The 20,863-nt window shown below is 34.8% G+C and overlaps 2 protein-coding genes across 8 annotated transcripts; one reads left to right on the top strand and one right to left on the bottom strand.

Annotated features, from left to right (window-relative positions):
- Positions 1–1,963: 1,963 nt before the first annotated feature.
- Positions 1,964–5,901, bottom strand: LOC125673349 (hemagglutinin/amebocyte aggregation factor-like). 5 transcript variants are annotated; one of them, XM_048909898.2, is made up of 6 exons: positions 5,841–5,901; positions 4,344–4,577; positions 4,015–4,149; positions 3,745–3,868; positions 3,306–3,433; positions 1,964–2,067 (listed from the first exon to the last, which is right to left on the bottom strand). In XM_048909898.2, exons 2-5 carry the CDS (start codon positions 4,564–4,566, stop codon positions 3,310–3,312), a joined length of 606 nt encoding a protein of 201 aa, XP_048765855.2. In that variant the 5' UTR covers positions 4,567–4,577; positions 5,841–5,901; the 3' UTR covers positions 1,964–2,067; positions 3,306–3,309. The 5 variants fall into 5 exon arrangements, with proteins under 5 accessions (XP_048765855.2, XP_056015799.1, XP_056015798.1 ...); XM_056159824.1 differs by lacking the exon at positions 5,841–5,901 and adding an exon at positions 5,244–5,363 and having other exon boundaries at positions 3,306–3,418; XM_056159823.1 differs by lacking the exon at positions 5,841–5,901 and adding an exon at positions 5,244–5,358.
- A 6,148-nt stretch (positions 5,902–12,049) lies between these two features.
- On the top strand, positions 12,050–18,038 carry LOC125673347 (alpha-N-acetylgalactosaminidase-like). Of its 3 annotated transcripts, none has more exons than XM_048909893.2 (8): positions 12,050–12,190; positions 12,609–12,775; positions 14,656–14,830; positions 15,093–15,267; positions 15,381–15,475; positions 16,572–16,733; positions 17,273–17,470; positions 17,701–18,038. In XM_048909893.2, exons 2-8 carry the CDS (start codon positions 12,609–12,611, stop codon positions 17,953–17,955), a joined length of 1,227 nt encoding a protein of 408 aa, XP_048765850.1. In that variant the 5' UTR covers positions 12,050–12,190; the 3' UTR covers positions 17,956–18,038. The 3 variants fall into 3 exon arrangements, with proteins under 3 accessions (XP_048765850.1, XP_048765851.1, XP_048765852.1); XM_048909894.2 differs by having other exon boundaries at positions 12,146–12,275; XM_048909895.2 differs by lacking the exon at positions 12,050–12,190 and adding an exon at positions 12,353–12,423.
- Positions 18,039–20,863: the final 2,825 nt, after the last annotated feature.

Below are 20,863 nucleotides of genomic sequence, written 5' to 3'. Positions count from 1 at the left end.
CTTTTCAACGTGAATGTGTCATTAATAAGTGTAATAATAAAAGCAACATTTATAGAAAATGCGGTTCGATTGTGGTATTACATGTTTATATACGGATGTATGTTTAATTGTTCAAAATTAAGGAATATCTCCCTCGTGCATAGCTCTTATCCTTGGACGAATTTGGCTCCACTTTTTTTGGCACGCTGTTTTTGGCTACATTTAGCTCTAAAACTTCATAGTTATTTCGGATTTCAAAGATTTCAGTTGAGCATCACTGAAGAGACATTATTTGTCGAAATGCGCATCTGGTGCATCAAAATTGGTACCGTATAAGTTTTACATTATGACCCCTGGGTCGAGGCCTCTGCTGGTGGACTGTTAGTCCCCGAGGGTCTCTACAGCCCAGTAGCTTAGTACTTCGTTACTAGCATGAAAATACGGATGTATATTTAATTGGTGTTATAAAATTTAGAAATTCATTTCAAAATTAAGGATTATCTCCCTCGTGCATAGCTCTTATCCTTGGACGAATTTGGCTCCACTTTTTTGGCACGCTGTTTTTGGCTACATTTAGCTCTAAAACTGCATAGTTATTTCGGATTTCAAACATTTCGGTTGTGCATCACTGAAGAGACATATTATTTGTCGAAATATGCATCTGGTGCATCAACATTGGTACCGTATAAGTTTTACACTCTGATAAAATTTAGAAATATTTTAAAATATTTTAGATTTTACGGACTGGACAGTACGTTTCAAATGCTTTAATTATGAATGTTTGTAAAATTAATTTCATTTTGAAAGAAGGATGCCTGTCCATATTATCAAATAAACGTAAAATCATATAATTCATATTAAAGTAAAATAAAGTAAATAACTACATGTACGTGATTTTATATTGATAAAGAACGGTCCTAGAATTATCTATTTCTATTAACAGATTCCATATTTTCCCATTTAAACCACAAGTTCGCTTTCAGCATTGTTTCAATATAACACCATTCTTTTAAACAGCTGCTAAGTTTTGTTACTTTTACAGGTTTACGTAAATACTCATGAACGACACTTTAATCAGTATGATGAATTCAGGTACGCACAGTTCAACCTAATGAATTAGACGATTCAAGAAATTGATATGCAATCGTCATTTCACTGTATTGCTTTTAACAAACTTGTCATCTTAGTTTGATATGCATACATGCAAGGCGAAGACAACGAACAGCGACCAATCCCACAACCCCCACAAGCAATACAAAATAGATAGCTGAGCAAACACGGACCCCCGGACACACCAGAGGTGGAACCAGGCGCCCAGGAGGAGCAAGCATCCCCTGTTGACCGGTCACACCCATCTGTGTTTCAGAAAATCATAAATGAAACCAGAAATTATTTCAGAGATTAAGATGTTTTACAACGTATTGAAATAAGAAATTATGACCTGTCAGAACTGCATTAATTTGTCATCACATCCAAGTAATCGTGGAAATGAAAGTAAACAGAAGAGATCCCAAAGGTTACGCTCCAACACCTCTAGAACATATAACACATGTATTTTGATATTGCCTGCCTACATTTATGTCCATTCGGTTGTTTATCACCGCAAATTCATTATCGAGGATGGAGATTGTGTTAACTATGTAAATAGTACATAATGCATTGTAATTTCATAGTGAATATACATGTAGTGAACTCTATTACGAAATACTGTATAGATTCAACAAAACATATTCACATATTCTCTGGTCTATGTTGGTAAAGTCGTTACAAAGAACCTACAATTGTACAATATATTTTTAGAAGCTCGCAACTAGCATCGATAACGTGCAGACAAATTGCTACAGAACTCTATTTTACTGATTTCAGTCAATAATTTAGGTTTGAAGTACGTATACATTTTGTTTAACAAGACCAGCACATCATTTACCGTATTTCATACGATAAACACGAAATATACAAAAATTGAAAAAAAATACCAAGGATATATGTTTTTAAAGCATTTATTGCATTAATCTACATTATTTGAGTAACTGGCATCCAATTCAATGGTTGGTGATCTGGCAGATTTCAAATTTAAATCTTCGGTCCCTGAAAAAATAAAATCAAACATGTACACTAAACACAGGTTAGGGTAATTATACTAATACTATTGCGATATCAATGATAATTTGTAAATGTTGCGATTTAGAATGGTATTTTATCAACGTTGCTATATCAATAATATATCTTCAGGTATTCCATGTATAATGAAAGGATAATGAACAAGTTTGAAGGATTTATATCAACATAAAAGTTTATTGTTAAATAATGATGAAAGTGAAGCAGATGAAATTCACATGACTGGTAAATGGTTAGAAGCTGACCTTTTTGCACTTAAGACTTTTTGGAAGAGTTGTGTGCTCTTTGTAAAAATAAGAACGATCTAATTTTCTAAAAATGTGTTTTGTCAATGATTAATTTTGTTTCAAATTTTCATAAAAAGAAAGTGTATGTAACTTTCTACCACTAAATTAGTATGAAAATATAATTTGTTTTTAAAATATTGTAATAAAACATGCTTTTCCCACATACTTCAATGTTAAATTCTAGGTGAAAAAAATCAAGCAGTAAACACATTTTTTAAAATTCCTGTGGTGGATTATTTTTATTTAATGAACCCTTCAAAATGATACCATGATTACAAATATTCCACCATCCATTTATTAGATATGAAATATGGTCATTATACATTGAATACCTTAAAGGGTTATTAGCTTTGTAAGTCATGACAACTACTTTTTTCCTCAAAATATCTCAATGATATAGGAATATATTTTAATGACTAATAAAAAGATTTAATTTGAACAAAACAAGATAAACTTAATAAACCTAGGTTAGATAACCGCGTTTAATGTCATGAAATATATCAATATAAGACAATAATCATTTAATCACCAAAATTACACATTCAAGTGCCTGCTTTGATGTTATAAAGTGTTTGAAATATTTAAACACTGGTTTTATTACTGAAATATATAATGTAGATCAATTTTCAATGAATTGAATGTTTGGTAACAAAAAGACAGCTAACGCCCCTTTTAGGTAATGTTGGCGGGTTTTGTCATGCCGTCACCAAAAACAGATTTTGCACATCAGTATCTTCAGTAGGAATTACTAGTAGTCAAAACTTTTGACTTTTAAAAAAATATTCCTCGTGTCGTTTTTTCCACGAGTCCACCAGGTGTGCTTGGTTTCATGATGTTTTATATTCTGACTTTTTGAAGTTAAACAATGTCTGACGTATTTCATACCAATTGTCATGCAGTTCTACGGATTACCCCGCATACCTGATCAAGATATAGGGTTCATGACAATTATGAGCGGTCCACAAGGTATGCTAACTTCTCCTGGGCACCAAATCCCATCTCTGGTATATTCAGAGGTCCGTATTTCCCCAACTCTTAATTTTGAAATCCTTGTAGAAGTTATGCGATTGATTACCATTCATTATTTTCACCGTTCGATCGTTATAATATAATCAATCATTATGTTATTATAACCTTATGACTCGTGATATGCTAACTTTAGAGATACGATATTGTTAAAACTCCGGAAAGTATTTGAGATCAAATTAGTTGACAGTAGCCTGTCTCGATTAAAAAAAAAATCATATGCAGAAAATGTCGCGCATTGAATCAGTTGAATGGCACTCAATGCCCACTGATGATAATACATGTATGTGTTAGATGAAATATCAATCACAGAATGTGAACAGTATATACTCACTCTTTCTTATTGTTGTGAATACTGTTGATTCCTCTGATGACGTAATTACGAGGAACAAAGTATGAAAAAGTTTCATCCCAGTTGTTAACCCAACCAGTCCATTTGCAGTTCTTGTGGTGATAGCCTTGAAATAGTTGTTCATTATTATCATCATCATCATTATTATTATCATCTGCATGTATTTCTACAGTTTTCTATGTAGATTCCCTCTTTATCTCTTTTTACACAATTATGATTTATGTAGTATTGGATTTGTGCGTTAACGGTTACCTGGTTTTGGAGTACAGCATCTAAATCTAAACATTCTGTCTTCCTTCTTGTTGTTGTGTACACTAGAGACACCATTCAGATAACCCCCATTTGGACACGTATAAAGGACTGGCTGATCGTAGCTATTCACATAACCTGTAGATGTGATTAAAACAATTCATTCTATACATCAAGGAAGATATTTTGAAATGAATAGTTCTTTTTTCATACAAAGTGTACATTTATTCATGAATAAAAAGGCGTTATTGTCACTTACTTACTTCAGTGTTTTATGGAAAGTAATATATAATGTATCAATGTAACCGTGTTGCAAATTTGAAGTAAAATACCTGATAATTTGCAAGAAATGGGTCCAGAGACTGCCTGAACAGGTCTACAGTTGAAATTAAATCGCCTGTCCTCCTTTTTGTTATTATGCATGGATACGACGTGAGAGATAGCACTATTTGTGGACGGGCACTGAAAGTTTAGCGGCCTGTCCCAATTGTTTTTCCACTGAGCTGATACGTACACACACATCAGTGTAAAAAGTGCAAGTGTCAAGGCCCTCATTGTTTTAAAATCTGAAAAAAAAATATAATACTGTCCACAATTGTTAATTTGAAAGAAAACAGTTATTTTTTCATCCATTTAAAATGACATGATACACATAATTCTTCAACGCCATGCTTCAGTTTTAAGCACATTTGGTATCCCAGTCGGTTGGTCGAATGAATAGGAGTTATCGTACCTATACTTGATTCCTAAACTACATAACAAACCTTACAAACAAAGATAAATCGCTTTATCCTGTAAGTGCTCTACCAAGTCCCTATCGTTGCTCCTCACAAAACTATTAATAATTACGAAGAAGAAACTTACTGTGCGACTACATATTCCAGAGATTGTGTAAATAGGTTGCTTCTTCAACAAAAATTGAAAACGGGAATATTCATATGTATATATTATATCCTGCATAATTATGGTGTTATATCTCCCAACTGATTCGATACGCAAGAACTTGTTCTGCTTATGGTCAGTTTTAAATCGAAGAAAGCTACTGACAAACAAGTTGATGGTACAGGAGTTTCAACAGTTTAATACCAGCATTTCACAAATTCTATTGTCGTTATAATTATCTAGTGTGCCAATAGAACCTATCATTGGGCTTACTGTTGTCTGCCGTGTTTTATACTGATTCTTAGACCGTTCTTGACACACTGATTTTGACTACGGATAAATCCGTTTACCTGATCATGATATGAGGTTCACGGCGGGTGTGACATGTCGACAGTGGTGCTTACTCCTCCTAGGCACTTGATCCCACCTCTGATGTGTCCAGGGGTCCGTGTTTGCCCAACTATCTAATTTGTATTGCCTATGGGATTCATGAGATTTTTGGACGAATTTGGTTACATTTGTTTTCTGTCACTCTAGTTTTCCTTTTAGCTTTTACAAGTTTTTTGTCATTTCAAATTTACAAAATTTCGGCTTGAGCATCACTGAAGAGACATTATTTGTCGAAATTCGCATCTGGTGCATCACAATTGGTACTGTACGACTTTTACGTTGATCACTGTTCGATATCTTCACCTTTCATACAATTTATTTTATCAAATGTAGAGTTGATAATGTTTAGAAATATATATATTTTAAAATATGATATTGCGTATTGCTAAAGATATAATGTAAACTATATTTCTTTCTTTAGATCATACTTAGTTTGGATACAGCCATTTCAAACTTTAGTTGAATGACAGTAATTAATTAAGAAACACACTCTGTGCTGTTTAACATCAGACAATTAACACTGTTTTTGTTCATATAATTTCAATTACATTACTTACTTTTTCAATCTTTTCTGCAAACAAATGCTCGAGTTCGTTTTTCTCTCAAGTAACGAACGTTAAATATAAACTCTTTAAACATCGGCTTAAATACATTAAGAAAAACAGGGGTGTGTGTAATTAACATAATAACGCTTGTAAAAGCAGTCTTTGAAACTTTTTTTAAAAGTATAAACGTCACAAATTCACCCACAAAGTAGGATGTTGCATAAAACAGTTTCAAAAAATCATTTGGGAAAACGTATTAGAATCCGGTCAATGTTTACTTTCACCTACGTCAAGCCGTTGTTTACTTTGGTATCGATAGAAAAGCTAGGTACTTCGTATCATGAAATTTGTCCAATTCTTCAGTATGAAGGATAACAAAACATACAATGTCTTGTAATTCATTTGAGGGAGGATGAACTAAAATTACTAGCTAATATTTATTCAAATTCAATATAATATCATTATTTTTATCATGTTGTGCTCTTTCGGCTTTTATGATTTGAAAATGCAAATGAAATAGGAGATCTACAATGCGATATGAAATTAACTGCAATGAAAATAACTTGTTCTAAATACTTGGTCATGGTAATCTTGTAATAATAAAAGTTGATGTGTGTTCTTGGGTTAGGTACGCTGGTGTGAGTTTTAAAAATTCAACTTTAGTAAAACCACGGATCGGTATGTCATTAACAAGATGTTATTTACCTATTATCAATGTGTTTCACAATTAATGATCGTATTTTTTCACTCGTTAATTCACACGTCATGTTTGTATTGTGGGAAGGGACAAGTAACACACCATACAATGTTACACATGTACCACATGCTTTATAGGAACACGAGTAGATTCTGACTTAGTATACAAATGCTATTTCAAACATCTACATCTGATCATGACGAATTGTTTCATAAGCTATACCGAGAAAACGCTTTTATATGAAGTTTGCCGATAAATGACAGAGACTGGGTCGAGCTCTAGCATACATCGGACACCTTTTGTAAAGCTTGAACGATGTGAATTAAACGCTCCGCCGAAATTTAGATGTTTCAAGACTCTATTGACGGTATCCATTTTTTTATTCATGCAATGTTCAATGAAAACATTTGAGATTTGTGATGTATGCATTCAAAGAATAATGATATCTAAATAGCCATTTTTGTAAAACACAACACTTCAGAAAATATTTAGGTTATTAAGTGAAGATGATTTTCAGCATTCATCTAATGTTTTTCAACCAGTGATCCACAAGCACAACATTTGTAAGTGTAAATAGTAAATAGCGATGCTTAGACAGAATGACATCAAATGAAGACATTCCCCCTCGTGCATTTTAGGAATCGAAACGTTGTTTCTTTTTCTGTTTTACATTCCTTCAAGAATATTTACATGTATTGAAGCATTACCTGACTACAGATGAAGTGCCACAAATCAAGACTCGCATGTACATGCGTGTTTGACACCCAACACCGTAGTGCAGTGTATTCGCTAACATGATAATGACCTCCGTTTTTTAAATCAAATCTAAAGAGTTTTAATTCTAAGAACTTGGCGAAAGAGCAGTCACTACCTTTCTGCTTCAACGTAGGTTTGGCGCAGTCCCGACATGGTTTGAACTCACGGCCTAATGACCACAGATTAAACGTTCCAATTACTGACTTACGGTGAAAGTCACCTCTCACTCTGATTCTAATATGCAATATGTTCATCCTGTTTAATTTCTAACTACCTTGACATAAACAACAGAACCATGGGCGACATCGCTTACCTGAATCACCTTTACTCTGCTGTTAATCAGGTAATGTGATATTCAAAAAAAGTGTTTTGTCATCTTTATTCCCATGAAAAGTTTTACCCAATATTGTGACGCCAACCTTGCTTCAAAGGACCATAGCATGAATAAATTTGAACTTACACAAAATGGAGAAGCCGTAACATCGATATAACTAAAGTGATCTTGATGTCAAGGTCAAGGCACAAGTTCATAGATGATGAAATGAAATAAAAGGTCTTGCTATAACAAATCTAAAAGACATTTATATACACTATGTGAAAAGCCTATCCCAAATAGTTCGAGAGTGTTTGATAGGTTAAGTTTTCTTAACCACAGGTCGAACGCCAAGGTCAAGGACACAAGTTCAAACCATATAGTATCAAATGAAAGGTCGTGCCATAAAGAATCTGTATACATAATACAAATATGAAATTATATAAATTCACTAATGTAAATAGTTCAGGAGACATTTAATGCTTTATGATTTCTTACAAGTATGACATACATCAAGTTCACAAGGTTAAAACCCTTGGTTTTGTCACAAGGAATACAAATGTGAAATATAAGAGTCCTATTACTCGTCATTCAAAAGTTTTGAGCATGGTCCATGATTCAGGCTAGCAGGCAAACAGACAGGGTAAAATAAGATGCTTTACTTTATCCGATTTAGGAATAATTAAAGTTTGATTATTCTTACAAGAAAACAGATGAAATTATTAAACTATGTGAGGGAGCGAAAGTACTAAATTTGCCAGATCTGACCGATATAAAGCATCAATCGCAAGAAGAACTGTAAAGGGAAAAACCTATATGAACATCCAACACAAGAACTGTTCTTGCAATTAATGGGATTAATATGTTTTAAAAGTTATTCTGTCAGACTATGAAGACATTTTATTTTATCATACAATTAGGACAGCTTCATATGGCATGGCCTTTGTAATCGTAATCGTAAACCCCCACCCTCAATTTCCATATTTCAGAACAAGTTATATAATAATAATAATAATTATAATATTTATTTACATAACGTCCTATAGGACTAGAAATAACCACTCCAAAGAGCTGTACACAATAAAAATGATACAGCATGTTATAAAAGTAGTAAAAGGAAATTATAATAACATTAAGACAGATAATATCAAAACAATGCTAGAAAAACATCAATAATGTGAAGTAAAATTACTAAAATCTAAAACATGATGTGCATGAAAATGGTTCCACGCCGTACAATCAAATGATATAAAAACAATTGTTGAAATAAATATACACAATTATACACTTGAAAAGGTCATGTTAAAATGATGGTAAAAAAATCCATAAAGATTTAACCACCTATAATTCTAATAATATGCGAGTCTAAAAAGATGTGTTTTTACATGTTTTTTAAAAGTGTTCAAATTTTGGCAACGGCGGAGGGTATCAGGCATATATATGACAAACTGCATTTTTAGATGTTTATAACACTGATTAACACAACTAATGCGTTTCCAAACTGCATCTAAGCTATTTTGAAAATTACAAAATATTGATGGATTTAGGAGAGAGAACATCGTTATTTGGAATGTTTAAAATTAGGTGTGGTGGAGTAAAAAAACATGTAACATCTTTAATAAAATAGTGGTAGGATATTTGAAAAATGCAGTTTGATCAATGGTTATCTTATTTAAGAATACACCATGTATTTTAACTCTTAAATAAAGGGGAGGGGGTGCTATGAACGTTTCATTATGTCCCAGTATTCTCGCACTTGTTCGGGATACTTGTGTATTTTCTTACCTATGACGCACAAGAGTCATCAATGCGCGATAACTCTAACGAACTGGTAATGAGAAGTATGGTAATGTTTGTTTCTTAATTTAGTTCATTTCCTGTATATTTCCATATCAGACTTTCATCTCCAATTCTGGCCCCGCCCTAGTCGTCAGTGGCCTAGTGGTTAGGCCGTTAGACTCTCGACCGAAAGGCCGTGGTTTCGAGTCCTGGCCGCGGCAGGGCTGACGTTGTGTCATTGGGAAAGGCACTTTACATGAATTTCCTCACTCCACCCAAGTGTAAAAGGGGTACCTGGCTATGACAGTGAAAGATATTGTTAGAATGTTACGGTAGTGCTTTAGCGCTTGTAATGGCAGCTTGCACTGTATGCTTCCTAGGAGGCTGAGAAAGTTCTAGATTGATATAAGGTCTGTCGGGGTAATAATGTACATTGATTATTGTAAAGCACTTTGAGCAGCATACGCTGGAATAGGCGCTATATAAAACCAATTATTATTATTATTACATCTGGGGGTCCTAAATTAAACAAACTTTAATTTGCATTGCCTGCATGCTACATTGTAATATGAGTAACCATGGTCTTATTGTTTAAAGAAGAAATTTGCTAAACATGGTTATTTACACATTCCCTTAAAAAACTTCAATCCCCTTTTGTGGCCCCATCCTACCATCAGGAAGCATGATTTGAACACTACTTATGAATATTTGTATGGAAAGCGACAAAAAAGAACAATGATCAATATCAAATAAAGAATGCAAAATAGAGCTCGAGCGTTGGGCAAACACGAACTGCTATATCAAAGATTGGATCAGGTGCTTAGGAGGAGTAAGCATACCATATCGACCGGACACGCTCGTCATGGGCCATATATCTCGATCAGGTAAACGGAATATTCCATAGTCAAAATCAATATGCCAAGAATGGCCCCACAATCAGCAAGAAACACGTCAGACAGCATTTGACCTAACGATAAGTTGTATGGACAAACTAGAACATTAAAGATATCATATGATTTGGGAAATACTTACTTTAAACGAGACTGCTGAATTATCCCTGTAACATCATCTTGTTTGTCAGTAGCCTGCCTTGATTTAAAAACTTATTATACGCAGACGAAGCCCTTGTATATTGAATCAGTTATCAAGATACATGGAGTATTCTGAAGGGCAAATGTCCCAAGGTCATCTCAACCCCTATCATTTTTGGTTGTTCAGATATGTTTGAAACAGCTAAGATTCCAATCTTCAAAGAAAATATGTTCTTGTTACATATGACACAGTGCACGGAGCACCAGTGTTTTGTTCATCGCTTTTGTTGGTTTTTTTTTTTTTTTTTTTACACCGATTTGCCCCTCACGGTGAAAATGAAAAATACCGAAAACTTATTTCACATATAAAGGAAACCATAAATTATCCCCAAAAGATGATTTTGCTACTGTATAAAATGTAAGAGGAGTTCTTGGAACCAGGTTTTCCTATAGAATAACATCGTTTTAACCCCCAATTGGCTCCTAAGTAATTATAAAAATTATGAAACCGGTTATTAACTTTCCAAAAAATGATCTGGCTATAGCGTAATATGCATGAGGAGTTCTGGAACCAGGGATTTTTGTTGTTTTGTTTGGGTTTTTTAAACCATCGTTTTTGACCACACCTCATACAGCCACCAGTATGAAAATGAAAATTCTCAAAACGCACTGCACATCGACAGGAGACTAGCAATCATTCTACAAAAGATAAGTTGGTACTGCATCTATTGTAGGAAGAGTTCCGGAAATTATGGGGTTTTCGTTTTCAGAAGAAAAAACAACAACAATTTTTGGCACTCATTTTGGCACCAGGGTGAAATTGGAACTTCTTGCACATCTACATGACGAGGGTAATCAGAGTTTTCGTTTATTTCGTTTAACATCGTTTTTCAGCTCCCCTATGCCGCTAGGATGACAATGAAAATTCTGAAAGCGTTTTGTAAAGCTTCAGAACCCCACCAACCCTCTTCCAAAACACCATGTAACTGCTCCATAAATTGTAGAGGTTCTGCAAATTGGGGGGACGCTGTTTGTCGACCCCCATTTTGGCCCCCAGGTGAAATTAAAAATTTCAAAACATTTTGTGCATCTAAAGGAAAACTCTAATCAACTCCGAAAAGACAATTTGGCTACCTCATAAAATATAAGAGGGATTCTGGTAATCAGGTTTTGTTAAAGAAAAGCGACGTTCATCAACCCACAATTGGCCCCAAGGTGAAAATCATGAAACCGTATTGCACAATTTAGGACACCACCAATAAAAGCATGCCACATTGTCCTTCATCAAACAAATATATATGAAGCAAAACGGGTCATTTTCTAATTTTTGCAAACGTTCTGCTTTGAAAGAACGAAATTGATAACAGAAGAGCGATCATATTTATGACAAAATATCAGCATACCTAAAAGATTTTAGTGCTACTTAAGATGGGTATATATTCGTGGATTTCTGCATTCAATCCATAGTTCCAAAACGTCATGAAACATGAATACAACTGCTATTGTTTTGTTTTCCTTGTTTTCGATAAAATGTAAAAATCCACTTTTAACAGAAGATGCTGCTAATAAATAAATGAAAAAAAATATATTAGCATTTTTATAAAATCCTCACATACGTTTTTCTGAGTATGTGTTGTCGTCTGTTAGACCTGATATAAATTAATCAATACACCGCGCAGTTTATCCTAAGACGACCCATTATTTGTTTGCTTTGAATCAGCTGGCGTTCTATCTCTCTATTGATTTCGTTTTAATTCATCCTCACCTGAAAAGGGGAGCCAGTCAGGTAAAATGCAATAATCGTCATACTTTTATAACAGGAATCATATTCACTCAGTAGATGCGATTTTAACAATATATTTCGTGCACAGGTAAGACCACTATGTAAATACACAGGTAAGACCACTAGGTAAATACATTTCCAGGCTGACCATCCACATGTGATGTAGAGTAGGATTGTTCGATATTGACTTTGATATTTTTTCTCTTCTTAAGAATATTTCCGTGTCGTTATGAAAGGTATCGCATATAACATCCAATTGATTGTCGGGAATATTTCTACAAATGCATATACACAGTATACATGTTCCTGAATTTATTTTTGTAAATGTTGAAAATAGTAGAAATAAATATCACAGTGATAGTAGTTATAATAAGATACTGATATATAATAAGATATGATCATACCCATGTTTTATGACTAGATGGAGACGTTCTGGACAATTGGCTTATTTATGGTACTGCATGGACCACCGGATGAGGTGAAAGCATTGGATAACGGATTAGCCCTAACTCCGCCCATGGGCTGGCTAACATGGGAACGATTCCGTTGCAACACAGATTGTGAAAATGATCCAAATAATTGCATCAGGTATTAAAGCTTCATTTAAAAATATCAAATCCCGACAGCATTGTAGGAACCGGAATATGTACATATATGTTCCCCACTTTCATGAGTTATGTCCAAGACATGGTGTTATGTTGATATCGTCGATATCGATGATATCAAATCGATGTCGAATCATGATTGTTAACAAAGTATCCGTTGCAAACATTTTCCCGTAATTCAAGCCTATATGACCTTTGATGACATCTCAGTTTATCATAGGGTCGCGCATATGGTCGATTAAATTATCATTTGTGTACTTATTTTACCTTGCTGTCGATATCGACGACATACATGATATCATATCGATATCGAATCAATATTGTTAAACAATTCGTTATGACTGTCCTAGCTACTATATTTCTTTACACTGTTCGTTATCTTCACCTTGCACTTGTGTATGAATTTCGTTATGTTGCACTAAATGAGTTTCCCTTACTGTCGATATCGACGATATCGTATCGATATCGAATCGCTACCGTTTCAAGATTTTGTTGTGACATTCTACCAACAATATTTCTTTATTGTTATTTGTCTGTTTATAAATTTAACACTGACTGAGATCCCCTTGTTGTCGATATCGACGATGTCGACGATATCGTGTCGATACTGAATCATGATTGTAAAACAAATGATTGCGCATGTCCTTGCCTGCATCATTCTGGTAATTGTGCAGATGTTTAGGTATTTTGCATTAACAAAGTATCCCTTGCTGTGGATATCGTCGATATCGACGATATCATGTCGATATCGAACCATGATATTTATAAGTTTTTTGTGACCATCCTTGCCACTGTTTTTTATATAGATGTGCATGTTTTTAAGCATTCTAAATTGATTAAGTTTCTATTACTGTCGATATCCTCGATATCGATATCGGACAATGAATACATTGTTTGGAGTTTAATCTGAAAATCTGCATGAACCTCGGGCGGAATTCTTAATAAATTCACGAAACACGATGGATATCGATACAATATTGGAACAGTTTGTCGATATCGACGAAGTTTGTCGACGATATCGACAAAGCACCCAGCGTCATTTATCATGATTGACTTCAACAACAAAATCCATACAGCTATCGATATCGATAAGATATCGAATTGATATTGCCGATATCGACATGATAGTTAATCTGGTAAATTTTCAATATTAATTATTTCACAAATCTCAGTCAATTACAAAAACTCCATATGGTTGATATCGAAACGATATCGACACAACATTGTCGATGTCGTCGATATCGACATTACACTCGATCTTGTACATGTATGACTTTCATACCATTCTTTCTCAAACTCCTTCCTCTTTGTTTACGTCTCTCGTTCTGTTCTTTACTTCATTTCAACCCTCCTTTCGTCACTTCCCTATCCCATCTACACTGTGTAATGTGATTACTATGATATACATACACATAGATGCACACAGATGAGAGAGAGAGAGAGAGAGAGAGAGAGAGAGAGAGAGAGAGAATAGCACAAAAATAGCAATGAACTCTTAAATGAACATAACTGCCCCAAGTGAAGAAATATTTAATATAAAGCACAGAAATTTTTACTTTATTTGGATACCCACTTCCGCGCCTACCCGGGGTTGAACTCACGACCCGCGGATTCAAATCTCCTAGCAGCATGTAACCAGCGCACTAGACCGCTAGACCATCTAGGCAAGTCACTTCTAGAATCTAGGCGTGAGTTCAACCCCGGGTAGGGGCGGAAGTGGGTATCCAAATTAAGTGAAAATTTTTGTGCTTTATATCTATATATAATTAAATATATATACAGGTACATGTCTATGCCAACTTCGATAACTAACACAAAATTCCTTAAGATGAGTTTCAAGCAGTCAAAACCCCACTATTGCAGTGAGCGCTTGATAAAAGTCATGGCGGACACCTTGGTGTCAGATGGCTATAGATCCGTCGGTTACGAGTATGTGATAATCGATGACTGCTGGTTGGCCTCAGAGCGAGATCAAGATGGACGACTACTTCCTGATCCAAAAAGATTCCCATCAGGAATAAAACACCTAGCTGATTATGTAAGTATAAATGAGATCAAACACAAGTTTGTATATATGTCGTTTTAAAATATGCACTAAAAAGATAATCACCTAGAAATTCTTAATTGAATGGAAACCATAGACTCAATGAATATCTCATCATTATTGTAGTTTTTGTCCACAACTTTGCAATCCTCCAAACCGCAAGAAGAATAATTCAATATTTATATTTGCACTTAATGAATTATATTCTGTAGTAGTTGTCTAACATTATTGTAACAAAGGCTTAATCATGGTAAAGGTACACAGTAAAGGATTGAAATTTGGTATATACGAGGACTTTGGTAAGAAAACGTGTGGCGGTTATCCAGGAAGTGAATTCTACATGCAGACAGATGCTAAGACGTTCGCTGATTGGGGAGTAGACTACGTGAAATTTGACGGCTGCTACTCGAATCTCAATGATTTCCCTGCTGGTATGAGTTGAAACATTACATTCAACACGTGTAGACTTGGGGGGGGGGGGGGTGTGTGCCGATATACATGACTATGATGATGATGATGATGATGATGAAGTAGTATTTTTAAGGTTATGAGGCGATGGGATTTTTCCTGAACAATACGGGGAGACAAATGGTTTATTCCTGCGAGTGGCCTTTTTACAAAATAGTTACCGGACTTTCGGCAAGTATAGCACATGACTTAATTGTTGCTGAGCGATTTACAAGTATAGTATTGAATAGTCACCAAACGTCCAGATATTGCAGTTTAAAAACTGAACTATCGGCATGAGTATGATTAAGAAATAAAGTTCGAGTTTTCGTGAATGTTGCAAAATAGCATCCGAGGTCGAGAATTAGTGTTTTGAAACATAAACGCTGAGATGTATACAGAGGCTTATACATTTCAAACGATATTTCTAAACTGAGGAGGTTATCTTGCATCATCTACGAAAAAACTAACTTAATCTATATTTTATTACGACTCAGAAATACACAACCGATCGCGTATCTATACAGCTACGAACTAGGTAACTTCGTGCAGTCATGGTGGTTTTCAAACCAGACTAGCCCTCCATGTTTTATTGTGCTAACGAAAAAGGGTAAGATGAAAAAAAATGAGATTGAAAATATTTACCAAACTCTTTGAAAGTATAAGACAAAGTAATACTGGTGCTCTTGCACGCAGTAAGCACAGTGTGAAATAGTGAATGGACTTTTTGTAAGTGCATGTAGTTACTAGACTAGGTACACGTAAAATGGTTATGAGCATTGTTTGAATGATTGTTTCACTTCACGTCGATACCTTTTCACTCATATTGAGACGACACCAGCTGTAGATGAAGTACCACAAATGTATATTTATACCTAGCGCTCTGGGCCGTAGCAGTGAGGGTTCTTTATCGTACCAACGCCTACCATGTGTTTTTAAGGTCAAATCCGAAATTCCGTGTTTCTTACTTCTACATGCGGAATGTTTGACGAAGGAGCAATCACTACCTACTTTTACGTCTTAGGTTTGACACGGTCATGGTACGAAGGGGGCTCGAACTCACAACCTCCCGATTATGAAGCAAACGTTCTACCACTGAGTTACCGCAACTTTAAGAAGTACAATAAGAAATATAGTTAAAATAGTGCAGTACTAGACGTAAATAATTACCAGACAATCGATATACATGTAGTATACTTCCACATGCATGAGAATCCTAAATGTCGAGATTAAACGCCTTTGATTGTTCCATAGTGCGATATTCATTCTTATTACATCCATTTATAAGGTTGACCTTGCTGCAGTTCGGAAGACCTGTAACTTATGGAGGAATTATTACGATGTTCAGGATTCATGGTCCAGTGTAACTGACATCATTAACTTTTGGGGAAACAATTCCTTGAATTTCACTAAGTACGCTGGACCTGGAGGATGGAATGATCCAGATATGGTATTATGTTATTTGGCTAAAGCCTAGAAGAATATTTTCTACAATATATCTAAACCATCCCCCTTTTCAAAATTGAATTTGATTTTGATATACTCCGTATAGACAGCAGTAATTATTTATGTTGTAACCCTTGGTCTGTCCTGAACAGTATCTGTAAATAAGATATAGATGCCATCAGAACCCCTTTACTGATGTGTCAGTTGTAAGTGTTTGAAACAAAGTCCATGAATTTGGCCGAACAAACATTTATGTCGGTGGGTATCTGCATATAGATGCTACATATTTGCTTTTGCAATTTATTTTATAGCATACATTTGTACATGTGTGATACTAAAACTCACATCAACAATTTAACTGTCTTACATGTACAATTTAAACAACAGAATATGTTCTTAACAAAGCAACTTAATCATATCATACCATTCGCAGGGCTACTCTATTACATTGTAGGCGTTTAAACTACATATACAAGTGATACTTGGACAAGCAATGCATGAAATTATATAATGTATTCAGCTTGTTAAGTGTTTCACCTGTAGGTTATTCTGGGAAATTTCGGATTAAGTCACGAAGAGGAGCGTGTGCAGATAGCTATGTGGGCCTTGATGGCATCGCCTCTCATCATGTCAAATGATTTGAGACATATGCGCAGTAGTTCGAAAGCACTCCTTCAAAACAGGAATATCATTTCAATTAACCAAGATATATTAGGAGTCCAAGGATTTTTATTACGGAAGGTAATAGTGTCATCCACTGTACTTATTTACAGTCATTAACATTGATTTATGAAAAAAACACGATATTCGTATTATGATATACCATTTCATCACTGATTTCTGATGTTGGCTTAACAATCTGCACATATTCAGAAATAACGAAAGAAGCAATAGCAGCAACTTATTCTTCCAACACTTGCACTTAGTCCAAGGACGACTACTTGAATATTTCGTATTTCTATCTATTTCAGTTAAATGGAATTCAAATTTGGAATCGTAGGCTTTCAAACAACAGAATGGCGTTAGCTTTTCTCAACGAAAATTCCGATGGAATGCCAAGATGGTTAGATATTTCATTAGCTGATTTAAAATTATCACCAACGATGACTTACAATTTTACAGAAGCTTTCGAAATGAAAACAACTTTTGTTATCACAAAGAACAAACAGTTCAAAGTTTCTGTTAATCCACACGGTGTCCAACTGTATGTTGTAAAACAGCTGTAGATTCAAAAGGTTTATCAATGTGCATCAAACAACGTAGATGTTTTAACTTTTGTTATATTATTAAAGATTATTATAGATACGCATTTCTTTTATATCAAATCTATCAGATGTTTATGCTTTTTGTTATGTTATTGAAATAATCAATTCCATATAGATATTTTCGTTTGCCAAGGTTGGCGCTCCACACTGATTCTCATCAGCTGTGGAGCGTCACCTTTGGATAACGAAGATGCAATGTTGAAATTCTCTTTTGAGGATTGTACAATGATTCAACCAGCTTGACGTAATTTTGCACGCAATTTAATGATATATGATAGAACACTCAGAATCATTAAGTATCAAGGATTAGCTATATCGTGGTACATGTAACTCCTATCGTTTTACACAGATCACGTGGTCAATGCAATATTTGACATTGATAAAATACATTTATCATTTCACTAGGACAAAGCGATGCATTGATATGGAATATTGGAATCCCCATCATAGCCAGACATTCACACGATTACACATCGATGCTTAAACTTTGTGTTGAAAACGATAACTAAATATTAGCATGCACATATACTTTCCCCTCTTTAGTCTATGCAATAATTCTGTGTCTAAAGCAAAGTCTATTGTAAATGTTGATTTAAATCTTTCATGATAGCAAATACGTTTTAATTCATGAAAGGTGAAGATAACAAACAGTGATCAATCTCATAACTCCCATAAACAATACAAAATAGATAGTTGGGCAAACACTGAGCCCTGGGCACAAATGAGTTGGGGTCGTGTACCTAGGAGTAAGCATCCCCTGTCGATAAATTAATTTCCAATTCATGTACTTTTTCCAATACATGTTCAGTAATTATGGACACGATTATTCAGTATTTACAATTTTTCTTGACCTCGTGAAAAATTGTAAATATTGAATAACCGAAAAAGAGCACTTGAAGATAGCTTAGAATGTACAACAGATAATGAATAATTAGGGTCTATGATGACAATTTATAATTAGTGTCTATGACGATTGTTAACAAAATACAACAGATAATTACAATGTCTATGTCGATAATTTACAATGTACAATAGATACATACAGTGTCTCTTCGACTACCGTAGTAAAATATTTCACCGTAGTAAACCATAGAAACGCATGGACTGTGATTACCAATGGAGTTTAAATATTAAACTTTTCACTCTAGTTAATCTTGATTATTATTCAGTTGAAGTATATTTCACAATTTGAAATAGCAACATATGTGCGAGGTTTTTATCTGATAGTATTTTGTTACGCTGTGTGCATATTCACAAGGTTATTTAAGTGTGCGTGGTGCTTTTTGTAACGGATGGATTTGATTATGACGTGGCGACAGACTGTTGAATGACTTTCTTAACATTGCAGACAAAGACATTGTACGAAATTTGAAAATAAATCACATGATAGATTTTGCAAGGGAAAAATATCTGTTTCATGGTTCTCATCAAAGTATCAGAATATATTGGGTACGACACAAACTTTAAGTATTACCTGTATCAAGATGGCAGATATATATGCCCTTAACCATAAGACAAGACTCTAGGCACAATGTATAATTCGTAAATTATATGGTCATCATAACGATCTAGTTCGTCAATACAACGTGCATGTATCATTGGATCGAATGCTGTCTGACATGTTTCATACCAATTTTAGGCCGTTCTTGGCTCACTGATTTTGACTACGGATAACTGCGTTTACATGATCAGGATATAAGCATCAAGACGGATGTGACCGGTCGACAGGGATACTTACTCCTCCTAGGCACCTGATTCCACCTCAAGTGTGTCCAGGGGTCCGTGTTTACCCACCTATCTATTTTGTATTGAACCAACCAATGCATAGAACTAAACTATGTGAATGGTATTTTGATAAAGACCAGTTCGCTATTAATATGAAATCAGAAATTTCTTTTTGATATTGAATCAACCGATTTAATTTGCTGTAATTAAAAACAAGATATGAAACAGGAACGTAACATTGTCTTTTAAATAAGGGTTGTGGTTGGCAATTTTCGCAGTTAAGCATTTTAACTCGGAATTCCACCGGAGTACATGAAGAGAGCATACAAATACTGGTCTGTCCGTCTGGTGAAGCACTGGAAGAGAAGACTAAGGTGCTGACAATACTGTAGAACATTCCCGTCAGGATTAACCTATCTATATGAAACGTGAAGATAACGAACAGTGATCAATCTCAATACTCCTATAAAGGTGAAGATAACGACCAGTGGCCAATCTCATAACTCCTATAAAGATGAAGATAACGAACAGTGATCAATCTCATAACTCCTATAAAGGTGAAGATAACGACCAGTGACCAATCTCATAACTCCTATAAAGGTGAAGATAACGAACAGTGACCAATCTCAAAACTCATATAAGCAATACCAAATAGATAGTTGGGCAAACACGGACCCCTGGACACACCAGAGGTGGAATCAGGTGTCTAGGAGGAGTAAACATCCCCCGTTGACCGACCACAGCCGCAGTGAGCTCAATACCCTGATCAGGTATCAATCATTTACTTAATAAATAACATTTTTCACATCAATGAGATATTGTCATTCAGACCAATCAAATTAAGCACACACTACGTTGACAAAATAGTTTAATTATGCGCAGTACAGGTAGGAACGTTGATCCATTGTTTGAAAATTACATTTATGACCCAACACATCATTTCATTATGTTTGTGAAGTATTCTAACCAGAAAACACAAACTCTTTAGACAACGTTTAAGGGGCGAACCCCGTAAGTTGAAAGAACTTGTGTTCAAACCGTTCATACATGTCTGCCTTTATACAATAAATACATTTTTAAATCAACGTTTAACATGGCCTTTAAAAAGAAATATATACTAAGACTTACAGAAAACAAACAACAT

The sequence above is a fragment of the Ostrea edulis genome, chromosome 3, assembly GCF_947568905.1.
Source record: "Ostrea edulis chromosome 3, xbOstEdul1.1, whole genome shotgun sequence".
Lineage (NCBI taxonomy): Eukaryota > Metazoa > Mollusca > Bivalvia > Ostreida > Ostreidae > Ostrea > Ostrea edulis.
The sequence above is the reverse complement of the archived record's forward strand: the minus strand, read 5'-3'. Positions and strand labels throughout refer to the sequence as shown.

Coding starts and splice junctions, on each gene's coding strand:
- LOC125673349 (XM_048909898.2), bottom strand. CDS start 4,566: ATGAGGGCCTTGACACTTGCACTTTTTACACTGATGTGTGTGTACGTA. Junction 4,150..4,343: donor CATTTCTTGCAAATTATCAG/GTATTTTACTTC, acceptor TCACATCTACAG/GTTATGTGAATAGCTACGAT. Junction 3,434..3,744: donor ATTCACAACAATAAGAAAGA/GTGAGTATATAC, acceptor AACTTCTACAAG/GATTTCAAAATTAAGAGTTG.
- LOC125673347 (XM_048909893.2), top strand. CDS start 12,609: ATGGAGACGTTCTGGACAATTGGCTTATTTATGGTACTGCATGGACCA. Junction 15,268..15,380: donor TCTCAATGATTTCCCTGCTG/GTATGAGTTGAA, acceptor AGTATTTTTAAG/GTTATGAGGCGATGGGATTT. Junction 16,734..17,272: donor GATGGAATGATCCAGATATG/GTATTATGTTAT, acceptor TTTCACCTGTAG/GTTATTCTGGGAAATTTCGG.